Source organism: Pelophylax lessonae (genome assembly GCF_965119305.1).
Source record: "Pelophylax lessonae genome assembly, chromosome: 2".
Taxonomy (NCBI): Eukaryota; Metazoa; Chordata; class Amphibia; order Anura; family Ranidae; genus Pelophylax; species Pelophylax lessonae.
The window spans coordinates 449,450,046-449,462,625 of record NC_138769.1 but is presented as its reverse complement, the minus strand read 5'-3'; the positions used below and the strand labels follow the sequence as shown (position 1 = coordinate 449,462,625).

Genomic DNA, 12,580 nt, shown 5'->3' with positions numbered 1-12,580 from the left:
ATAAACTTGGGCCAAAATGTATTCTGCTACATGTCTTTGGTAAAAACAAAATCCCAGTAAGTGTATATTGGTTTGTGTGAAAGGTATAATGTCTACATACTATGGGTTATATATATTTGATCAGTTCTGATGTATTGACCTCCTCTCATTTCTTGAGGCCCCAAAATGCCAGGACAGTACAAATAGCCCCCCAAATTGCCCCTTTTTAGAAAGTAGACAGTCTGAGGCAATTAGTAAGTGGCATGGTGAGTTTCTTGAAGTTGTATTTTATTTGTCACAGTTTATTTGAAAATGAAATTGAATAGATTTTTTTTTTCACAATTTTCTTTTACATACTGTCACTAGTGCAGTACAGCATCATCATATGACTGGCGTGGTGGGGATCAGGGACAAAAAAAATGTAAATTATTTTTTTTCAACTTTTTGTTTTTCTTTTTAACCCTTTTTTTTTTTTCCTTTTTTTTTTTTTAACCACTTGCCGACTGCCACACGACTATTTACGTCGGCAGTCAGCCCCTCACAGGCAAAGTGACGTATATGTACGTCGCTAGCCTGTGAGGGTCTAGGGAGCGAGTGCGTGCCCCCGGAGTCGCGCTCCCGCGTGGTCACGGACCCCCCCCCCCCCCCCCCCGCGCGCGTGTGACCGGTGGACCCGATGTCCGCCGGTCACTCGGCAATCGTCGCTGCAGAGGGAGAAAGTCAGGCGGCTAATGTAAACAAGCCGCCTGTCATTCTCCCCTGTGATCATACGGTTCTACTATGTAGGACGGTCACCGTTGATCACTGTTCCTACAGCTCAAGCCACAGCCAATCACAGTTAGAATCACACCCCTAGGGACACACACAGCCCCTCCCTCTCAAAAAAAGTTAACCCCTTCACTGCCAGTGTAATTTTACAGTAACAGTGCATATGTATAGCACTGATTACTGTAGAAATGTCACTGGTAACCCCAAAAGTGTCAAAAATGTCAGTCAAGGGTCCGATCTGTCCGCCGCAATTTCGCAGTACCACAAAAATTGCAGATCGCCGCCATTACGTGTTAAAAAAAAAAACCAACAAAAATGACAAAAATCTTTCCCTTTTGTTAGTAAACGCGATAACTTTTGCGCAAACTAGGGATGCACCGAAATGAAAATTTTGGGCCGAAACCGAAAATACAGGATGCCATTGGTCGAAAACCGAAAATGACTTTTTCCCCCAAATAATTTTAAAATAGATAGAACAGGGGCATACACCAAAAACAGGCAGCGACGTACACCTGTCGCTGCCACCCTGCCACAGTATATGTACTGTGATGGGTTGGCAATAGGTTAATTTAATTACCAATGGTATTTGTATTATGCAGCATGAGGGGGTTAATGTATTGTCACTGCTGGTCACTCATCTATTAGTGACCAACCAGTGACAGTTAATTAACCCCTTTGTTCTGCATTAGTGCAACCAGTATCAGTGTTAATTAACACTGGTTGCACTGATACTGGTTGCACTAATGCAGCACAAAGGGGTTAATTAACTGCCACTGGTCGGTCACTAATGCAGCAGTGACAATGCATTAACCCCTCATGCTGCATAATTAATACAAATACCAATGGTAAGCTGCCTCAGCTATCACCCCCCCCCCCTCCCCCCCGCATCAGCCTCAGCGTCCCTCTCCTACTTACTCAGCTCCTCCGGTCACGGTGTCCATTATTCAAAAGTCCCGCCTCTGGCCGGCCGCCCGCCTCCCGGTGATGTCACTACTACTACGATCTGTACATGAATGAACTGACACACCGGGCGGGCGAGCGGCCGCTAATAGCTGTCACTATGTGAGCTTCACTTCTCTTCAATTCCCTGACACTCCGGGCGGGAGGGCGGGGCGAGCGGCCGCTAATAGATAGAACTATGTGATCCTTCCTGTCAGCGGGACTGTGTGAAATTCTGTGAATGAGAACTGACCTGACACCGGGCGGAGCGGCCGCTAATAACTGTGAGCCCTTCACTTCCCTGTCAGGCACGTATCTCCTCTGACAGGGAAGTGAAGGGCTCGCATAGTTACAGCTATTAGCGGCCGCCCCCTGCCCGGTGTCAGGTCAGTTCTCATTCACAGAATTTCACACACAGTCCCGCTGAGCTGACAGGGAAGGATCACATACAGTGGGTACGGAAAGTATTCAGACCCCCTTAAATTTTTCACTCTTTGTTATATTGCAGCCATTTGCTAAAATCATTTAAGTTCATTCTTCTTCCTCATGAATGTACACATAGCACCCCATACTGACAGAAAAACACAGAATTGTTGACATTGTTATAGATTTATTAAAAAAGAAAAACTGAAATATCACATGGTCCTAAGTATTCAGACCCTTTGCTGTGACACTCATATATTTAACTCAGGTGCTTTCCATTTCTTCTGATCATCCTTGAGATGGTTCTACACCTTCATTTGAGTCCAGCTGTGTTTGATTATACTGATTGGACTTGATTAGGAAAGCCACACACCTGTCTATATAAGACCTTCCAGATCACAATGCATGTCAGATTAAATGAGAATCATGAGGTCAAAGGAACTGCCTGAAGAGCTCAGAGACAGAATTGTGGCAAGGCACAGATCTGGCCAAGGTTACAAAAAGATTTCTGCTGCACTTAAGGTTCCTAAGAGCACAGTGGCCTCCATAATCCTCAAATAGAAGACGTTTGGGACGACCAGAACCCTTCCTAGAACTGGCCGTCCGGCGGCCAAACTGAGCTATCGGGGGAGAAGAGCCTTGGTGAGAGAGGTAAAGAAGAACCCAAATATCACTGCGGCCGAGCTCCAGAGATGCAGTCAGGAGATGGGAGAAAGTTGTAGAAAGTCAACCATCACTGCAGCCCTCCACCAGTCGGGGCTTTATGGCAGAGTGGCCCGACGGAAGCCTCTCCTGTAAGACACATGAAAGCCCGCATGGAGTTTGCTAAAAAAACACCTGAAGGACTCCAAAATGGTGAGAAATAAGATTCTCTGGTCTGATGAGACCAAAATAGAACTTTTTGGAATTAATTCTAAGCGGTATGTGTGGAGAAAACCAGGCACTGCTCATCACCTGTCCAATACAGTCCCAACAGTGAAGCATGGTGGTGGCAGCATCATGCTGTGGGGGTGTTTTTCAGCTGCAGGGACAGGACGACTGGTTGCAATCGAGGGAAAGATGAATGCGGCCAAGTACAGGGATATCCTGGACAAAAACCTTCTCCAGAGTGCTCTGGACCTCAGACTGGGCCGAAGGTTTACCTTCCAACAAGACAATGACCCTAAGCACACAGCTAAAATAACGAAGGAGTGGCTTCACAACAACTGTTCTTGAATGGCCCAGCCAGAGCCCTGACTTAAACACAATTGAGCATCTCTGGAGAGACCTAAAAATGGCTGTCCACCAACGTTTACCATCCAACCTGACAGAACTGGAGAGGATCTGCAAGGAGGAATGGCAGAGGATCCCCAAATCCAGGTGTGAAAGACTTGTTGCATCTTTCCCAAAAAGACTCCTGGCTGTATTAGATCAAAAGGGGGCTTCTATTAAATACTGAGCAAAGGGTCTGAATACTTAGGACCATGTGATATTTCAGTTTTTCTTTTTTAATAAATCTGCAACAATGTCAACAATTCTGTGTTTTTCTGTCAGTATGGGGTGCTATGTGTACATTCATGAGGAAGAAGAATGAACTTAAATGATTTTAGCAAATGGGTGCAATATAACAAAGAGTGAAAAATTTAAGGGGGTCTGAAAACTTTCCGTACCCACTGTAGTTCTATCTATTAGCGGCCGCTCGCCCCGCCCTCCCGCCTGGTATGTCCCTTCATTCATGCACACATCTAGTAGTAGGGATGTCATTGAGAGGGCGGCCAGAGGCGGGACTTTTAAAACCTGCCCTGCGCTGCGCCCTCCTCCTTCCTCACGGTGGCCATATTAATTTCGGCACTGTTAACCCATTATCGGCCGAAATAGGATAGGCTCATTTTCGGCCGATTAATTTCGGTGGCCGAAATTTCGGTGCATCCCTAGCGCAAATCAATCGAAATACGCTTTTGCGATTTTTTTTTTTTTTTTATTTATTTTTTTTACCAAACATATGTAGCATAAAACAAATTGGCCGAACATGTTAAAAAATTTCGATTTTTTTACATTTTTTTGGGGGAATTTCATATAAAAAAAATTTGAAAAATACTGCTATTTTTGCAAAATTGACGCTCTTTTTTTGTTTATAGCGCATGATCAAAAAATCACACAGGTGATCAAATACCACCAAAAGAAAACTGAATTTTTGTAAAATCTTACCTGTAAAATTCCTTTCTCTGAGTCCTCCGACAGTCGCCGCCATCTTCATATTCGTCACAATGGGGCATTAGACTTTGCTCCGTAGGAGTAGCTAGGCAACAGAATATGTCAATATTAAAGCTTTTAACATATCCCCACCCCAGGGGGTGGTCCCCTCAGTCTATACCCTCCTGCTTCCTGTTTCCTGCTTCAGTTTCAGTGGAATAGCAGTAGAGTACCTAAACCCCAAAAGAGGGGCGGGGGCGGCGACTGTCGGAGGACTCAGAGAAAGGAATTTTACAGGTAAGATTTTACAAAAATTCAGTTTTCTCTTACGTCCTCCGACAGTCGTCGCCATCTTCATATTCGTCACAATGGGGACGTCCCAAAGCAGTGCAAACATGAGGGGTGGGAAACGCAGCCGCGCCTAAAGGCAACACAGTCTCCACATCAAGAAAGTAACCTTACCAAAGGAAGGAAACCAGCTGGGCAACACGAGAAAAAATTTGCTCAACGGGAGCAATAACCCAGGAAAAAAACAAATAACCCAGGGATACAAAGAAATCCAACAGCCCAAAGGACCAAAACCAAGGACCCTAAGGGACCGCCGCACTAAGAACCTTGCGGCCAAAGGAAGCATCTGCCGATGCTTGAACATCCACTCTGTGGAACAGAGTGAAGGTGTGCACGGTCGACCAAGTCGCCGCCCTACACACCTGGGCCACAGAAGCCCCATGACGACAGGCCCAAGACGTACTCAGAGATCTGGTAGAGTGCGCCCTCACAGGCATAAGGGAAACTTTTCCCCGCAAAGCATAGGCCTGTTCAACGGCCTGTCTGAACCAATTGGCGACGGCAGAAGCCGACGCCGCCACGCCCTTCCGAGGACCCCCGGAAGGACAAACAAAGAATCCGACTTGTGAAAAGATTCAGACGATTTTAGGTAAACCCTAATCGCCATGAACAGCATCCAAGGAGTGCAACACCACATCCTCCGAATGTTTAGACTTCGCGCAAGGCGAAGGCAAGACAATGTCCTCATTGAGGTGAAATTCCGAAACCCTCTTCGGAAAAAAGGAAGGGTTAGGTCGCAAGACCACCTTAACCAAGTGATTTGACCAGATACGGACAATGGCAGGACAGGCTGCCAGCTCCGACACTCTGCGAGCCGAATTGATCGCCACCAAAAAAAAGAAAAAGGTGACCTTCTAGGACAACATAGACAACGAGATCTACCCGATCCGTTCAAAAAAGAACCATGTTGTAACACGGACAGAACAAGATTCCAGTCCCAAGGAGGCAGAGGCACCCTCCTAGGAGGGACCAGATGCCCCCGAACAAAAGTGCCAATCAAGGAGATAGATGCCATAGGACGTTGAAAAAAGAACGGCCATCGCAGACACCTGACCCTTGATCATAGCCAGCGCCAAACGCTGTCAACACCCTTTCGAAGGAAGGACAACACCCCAGACACCGACCACGGGCGAGGTGAAGACCCCCTGAACTCACACCAGGCAAAATAGGCCTCCGAAACAGGGTAAAAGACCTACCCCGAGGAAAAAATTCCTTGCGTCGATCAAAGTGTGAATGACCTCAGGGGAGAGACCCCTATCCCTCAGGGCCTCGGTTTCAACAGCCAGGCCGGCAAATGAAATGGATGAAATATCAGCCCTTGAGACCGGAGATCTTCCCGAAGAGGCAGACGCCACGGGGCGTCGACCGCCAAATGCACGAGGTCTGCGTACCAGGACCGGCGAGGCCAGTCCGGTGTCACAAGAATCACCGTGTTTTGGTTCCGAGACCAACCTGCGAAGGAACCTGGGCAGCAATTGAAACGGTGAAAACGCATACATCAGTCAGTACTGATGCCACGGAGCTACCAACGCGTCTGGCGCGTCTGCCCGAGGATCGCGTGGCCTTGCCACGAACCTGTACACCTTGCTGTACAGACGAGACGCGAACAGGTCCACCTCCGGAAGACCCCACGTCGCGCACAACATCTGGAGAACACCCGGACGGAGGGGCCATTCCCCCTGGTCCAGGGACTGGCGGCATCAGATAATCCGCCCGCCAGTTCTCCAACCCCTGGAATGTGAACCGCCGATATCGCCGAGACATGCGTCTCGGCCCAAGACAGAATGTCGGCCACTTCCCGAGCCACCCGGGCCCTCTTGGTGTCCCCTTGGCGAATGACGTAAGCCACCGCCGTGGCAATGTCCGTCTGCACCCGAACCGGACAGCCCTGCAGCCTGTCCGGCCAACGTTGAAGGCAGAGAATCATCGCACGCAATTCCAGAATGCTGACCGGAAGGGAGGATTCCCCCTCCGACCAAGTTCCCTGGGCGGACAGAACGCCCAGAACACCACCCCAGCCCGACAGGCTGGCATCCGTGGTGACCACCGTCAATGAGAGAGGACGAAAAGACTTGCCCCCTGACACCGGCGGGGACAGGAGCCACCACAGAAGAACCCTTCTGGTGCGATGGCCCAACGAAATCCGGATCCAGAGATCGCGGTCGCCCGTCCCACCTGGACAGGATCTCCGCTTGGAGACCCCGCGTGTGAAACTGGGCGAAGGGAATCGCCTCGAAAGCCGAGACCATCAATCCCAGACATCTCATGCACGTCCGAGTGGACGAGGACGGAGCGTCCCTGAGGGACCTGACTTCCTTCCTGAAGAGTCCTGAGTTTGTCGTCCGGTAGGAAGACCTTCGCCTGGACAGAGTCCAGAACCATTCCCAGGTAAGGGAGACGAACCGATGGGCACAGTGCTGACTTTGGAAAAGTTATCGTCCAACCAAACTCCTGCAGAGACTGCATCGTAACGGACAGAGCCTTCTCCAGACCCTGGCTGGTCGCAGACCGAACCAGAATATCGTCCAGATACCCTAGGACAGAGACGCCCTGGGCTCTCAACAAAGCCAAAACCGGTGCCCGCACCTTGGTGAACACCCGTGGAACCGAGGCGAGACCAAAGGGCAATGCCACAAATTGGTAGTGATCCTCCGCTATGGCGAATCGAAGGTACCTCTGGTGACCCTCGAAATTCGGGATGTGAAGATACGCATCCTTCAAGTCGATGGAAGCCATGAACTCCCCCGGAACCAGGGCAGCCACCACCGACCGCAGAGATTCCATGCGGAACTTGCGCACCCGCACAAAGCGGTTCAGCGCCTTTAAGTCCAGAATCGGACGTACCTTGCCCTCCTTCCTGGGCACGGTGAACAGATTGGAATAGAACCCCCAAAACCTGTCCCGATGAGGCACCGGGACCACCACTCCCTGAGCCCTCAGGTCCTGCACCGCTAGATGCAGATCCCGCAAACGCTCCGGGGACAGTAGAAGATTTGAGGGAAAAAATCTGCGCTCCGGCCTATAGAGAAACTCGATCTCGTAGCCAGATCGAACGATTTCCTGAACCCACATGTCCCGAACCCGGGACAGCCATGGCTGAAGGAAACCGAGCAAGCGTCCCCCCCACCCCAGAGTCGGGTGAGGGCGCCCCTTCAGGCCGCACTGTTGTGGGTCGCTGAACCGGACTGGCCGGACTTTTGCTTACCAGTCCACGGCTTCTTACCAGGAGCCATCTTAGCCTTGTGGGATTAGGGTAAGAGCGTGCTCTTACCACCCGTGATCCCCCTAATTAACGTATCTAGGGACTCACCAAAAAAGGCGAGAACCATCATAGGGCAGATTAGCCAAGGTCTTACGCGAAGATTGGTCCACCGACCAACACTTCAATCCTGACAAGCTAGACATTGAAACTGAAACAGGAAGCAGGAGGGTATCGACTGAGGGGACCACCCCCTGGGGTGGGGATATGTTAAAAGCTTTAATATTGACATATTCTGTTGCCTAGCTACTCCTACGGAGCAAAGTCTAATACCCCATTGTGACGAATATGAAGATGGCGGCGACTGTCGGAGGACGAAAGAGAAAGCTCTGTTTGTGGGGAAAAAAAGGACTATAAATTAGTTTAGGTACAGCGTCGCACGACCGCGCAATTGTCCGTTAAAGTCACGCAGTGCCGAATCGCAAAATAAACCCTGGTCAGGAAGGGGGTAAAATCTTCCAGGGCTTAAGTGGTTAACCACTTGCCGACTGCCTACATGGACAGTACTGTGGCAAAGTGGCTCGTTAAGGTCTGGCAACAAAGACCTACGTCGCCAGACTCTCCCCTCTCTCGGCGGCACGCTCCTGCTGTATTCAGACACAGCGGGAGTCGGGCCAGGGGAGGAGAGGCGGTGATCTCCGCCGCTCTTCCCCGATCGTCGGGGATCGAGTGAGGAAATCCGCCCGCTTGTGTAAACAATGCGGGCGGATCTCCTATGTGACAGACAGTGACAGATTACAGGATTCAGCATAGCTGAACCTGCGATCTGTGTCTGTGTCACGCAACCCCTCCCCCCACACATGTCAGTAAGCATGAGGCATACATTTAACCCCTTGATCACCAACAGTGTTAACCCCTTCCCTGCCAGTGTCATTATTACAGTAACAGTGCATATTTATAGCACTGATTACTGTAGTAATGTCACTGATACCCCCAAAAGTGTCAAATGTCAGGGGTCCGATCTGTCCGCCGCAATGTCGCAGTCCCGCAACAAAAATTGCAGATCGCCGCCATTACTAGTAAAAAAAAAATAAACAATAAAAATGACAAATCTTTCCCGTAGTTGGTAAACACAATAACTTTTTTTTTTTTTTACCAAAAATATGTAGCAGAAAACAAATTGGCCTAAAATGTTAAAAAATGTTGTTTTATAAATTTCTTTTGGGGAATGTTATATAGCAGAATGTGAAAAATTTTTTTTTTTTTTTTTTTAAATTGTCACTCTTTTTTTTTCAAAAATTAAAAATCGCACAGGTGATCGAATACCACCAAAAGAAAGCTCTATTTGTGGGGGAAAAAAAATTTAATTTGGGTACAGCGTTGCACGACCGCGCAATTGTCTGTTAAGTAACGCAGTGCCGAATCGCAAAATATAGCCTGGTCAGGAATAGGGTTAAAGCGGTTAAAAATATGCTCGTTGAGAATTTTTTTGTCAAAGACATGTAGCTAAATACATTTTGGCCTAAATATATGACAAAAATTGAATATATTGGATATTTTTTAACTGTCAAAGTAGAAAATGTTAATTTTTTCGCAAAATTTTCGTTCTTTTTTTATTAATATCGCAAAAAATGAAAAGCGCAGAGGTGATCAAAAACCACCAAAAGAAAGCTCTGTTTGTGGGGAAAAAAAGGACACAAATTTAGTTTGGGTACAGTGTTGCATGACTGCGCAATTATCAGTCAAATTTGCGCAGTGCCAAGTTGCAAAAAGTGGCCTGGACGTTAAGCAGGAAAATCCTCCGGTCTTAAAGTGGTTAACATACTTTCTTAAGAGTAGTTCAGTGTCACCATAGTAACACTGTACTACTTGGGGGTTCGATCGGGGATTTATTTATATATTTGTACACTTTGCTGTCAACTGTCATGAATGGGTTACATTTATCATTAATGTAAAAATCATAGCTGTCATTAATGATTAATGACAGCTATGATTACTAATGATCTGTGATGGGCTACAGCTAATCACATAGTACAGGGTGCTGTGATTGGTCCATGTACCATGTAATAGCTATTGGCCAATCATAGCATAGGAAACACAGCTGTTAAATTCATGCATACCAGCTTTATTTACAATTGTGATCATGTGATCAAAGCGGCCGGGTACTGGCAACCACAATCTGCTGTGTCCTGTGGTAAGTGATGTATGAGTATGTCACTTTAGGCTGTAGCTACCGCCCATCCACAGTATTTGTGCTGCTGGCAGGTGGGTGGGCGGGCGGGCCGGCCGGCAACAGGATATTATTATTATTATTATTATTATTATTATTATTTCAGGTACTTGTATAGCGCTGTCAATTTACACAGCGCTTTACATATACATTGCACATTCACATCAGTCCCTGCCCTCAAGGAGCTTACAATCTAAGGTCACTAACTCACATTTATATATACATAGTAGGGCCAATTATATATTAAGGGTTTAAAATATTGAGCGTTCAGTGTTAGCTGTTTTCATACCAAGGTGATGATACCACTGATGCATGTTTTCTATTTTCAGTTAAGCATGAAGGAAAAGCCAGTAATACTTTCCGAGAAGAAGCTTTGCCACATGTGCCGAAAGCCATTCCAAGAACCGGTATTTGCCAGACAGCCCAATGGTCACATTGTTCATACCCACTGTGCCACCAACCAGCACATTAATAGCAGCATTGACCATGTGCCCAGTCAAGGCAAAAGAACATGATCTAAAATGATGAAGCATAACGGTGACTACAGTAGCCTCCCCCTGGAGACCACAATGGAACAGGAAAGCTGGAGGCTTCAGTGCAATGTAATGTGAAAACCAATGCACTTATCGGCAGACCTGTAGACTAATGATGATGATAGAAATTTGACTGTGCAGGACCTGGCATAGAAGGATGCTGGCTATATCTGTCTTTGCTCAGCTATGTAAACCATGGCGGAATCAAATGTCCATCTGAATTCTTAACTGAGCTATTTGCATTTTTTTAAAGATATTTGCACTGAGGATATTTTGCATATACTTTAATAGGCTGGGTAAAGGAACATGAACTGTAGGAGACAAGATGTGGTGAATGGGTCTGTCTGCCCAGCTAAGATGGCAGTCATTGTGGAAGTTTATGGTATGGGTCTATTCAATCATAGATGTTTTATGTATTGCATTCTATCAATCTCATGGTCATAGTCAGCATTCCAGTCACGTAGAAGATGATCCTTTTCCATGGACCGAGCACTGGCTGTACCACACTCTTCCAAATGTAGTTCTGGGAATGCAGTACAACTTCAAAAGGCTTATCAATTATGTCATAACCATCTGATTAGAGCTGAAATCCACTAAACATTTTAAAGATTATTTCAGTATACAGCGATTTAACTTGATTTAATATATTGATTATGGAAGTCCTGTGTGTTCCATTTTTTATTTTTTTTATTTTGTTTGTTTTTACTGTTTCCTTTTTTTACCATTTCCTTTTTTTACTGTTTCCTTTTTCTGCTACATGTAGAGGTTTACAATCAGGGGGAGCCACTAATTCACTGCCTGCAATACCCCACACCCTGTATTTTTGACCTTGGCATGTACATATTGTTATATGGTTAGTTAGGAAAACCTTGCACATAGCTGAAAAGTGGTTGGACCAGTGGAATGAGGATTTATTTTTTCTTTTTAAGCAAATAAGCGTGTCTTTTACTGTTCAAGTCCTGTATCACATTGAAACAATGTTTTGGGAAATTTCAAACAAGTGAATTATTTTCAGTCACAGTTCTGTAGAATACATGTACCATGCAGCTGTAAATCTCTATGGCATTGAAGTTATGATGATAGTCTGTTATCCAGTTCTCTGAACGGGGTAAATGTTCAAAGGACGGTGCTATTGTACAGTTTTGCAACTCTGGAAACATACTGCTGACACCACTGCCCCATGTACTCCCATGTCATATAGTGCATGTTGCATTTATTGGCAGTTACCACACAACTGGCTTGTGCTATAACCGCTAGACCGAGGCATGTCCAACTCATTCCTTTGATTGGCCATTTTAATCTCCCCCTCTAAAGATCCATACTAAAGATTTAGTATCTGCTGTATCAGCTGTGCTACCAGTGCAAGTTTTTAACATGAGTTGGTTAAAAACCTGGTCATATGTAAGTGACATTATCAGGACAGGGAGGCTTTATACCTTCTTGCGATGTGATGTTTGCCACCATAGTTTTACGTTAAAGAAGTAAAATTGAAAACGGCATGAGACCGATAAGTTTGAAAATAACTGAAATAGCCAGATCATAGTGGTTAAAGAAAAAAAATCATATGTAATGCAGCAACTTACTTTATTCTTAATAAACTCTGTCTTGCTCTGCCTCTGCAGCTTGGTTCCTGTTTCCTGTCCGTTTATTTTCCTTTCCTTGTTTCCTGTCTTTTGTAGCTGTGATTTTTAGAATATGCGCCACTAAGGCTCTGTTCTCACTAGTGCGACTTGTGACATGTGAAGTCCACATGACAAGTTGAAAACCATGTATTTTAATGGCCACCCTCCTAATTTCTAAGACTCCAGTTGCGACTCTAAAAAAGGGTTCTTGCAATACTGTGATGCAACTTTCTTTAGACTTGAATGCAATGCATGAGCACTTAACCAGTGGCCCTCCAGCTGTTGCAGAACTACAAGTCCCACGAGGCATTGCAAGCTGCTGACCGTTACAAGCATGACTCCCAAAGGCAGAGGCATGATGGAACTT

The 12,580-nt window shown here is 46.3% G+C and overlaps 1 protein-coding gene across 1 annotated transcript in view; it reads left to right on the top strand.

Moving 5' to 3' along the window:
* The window catches only part of TGFBRAP1 (transforming growth factor beta receptor associated protein 1), an 86,157-nt gene extending 74,921 nt beyond the window's left edge, over positions 1 to 11,236 (top strand). Inside the window, exon 12 of the mRNA XM_082247370.1 lies at positions 10,388 to 11,236. Coding sequence (XP_082103496.1) covers positions 10,388 to 10,573 — 186 coding nt within the window. The 3' untranslated portion in view covers positions 10,574 to 11,236. The remainder of the gene's footprint in view (positions 1 to 10,387) is intronic.
* The last annotated feature ends 1,344 nt before the right edge of the window (positions 11,237 to 12,580 follow it).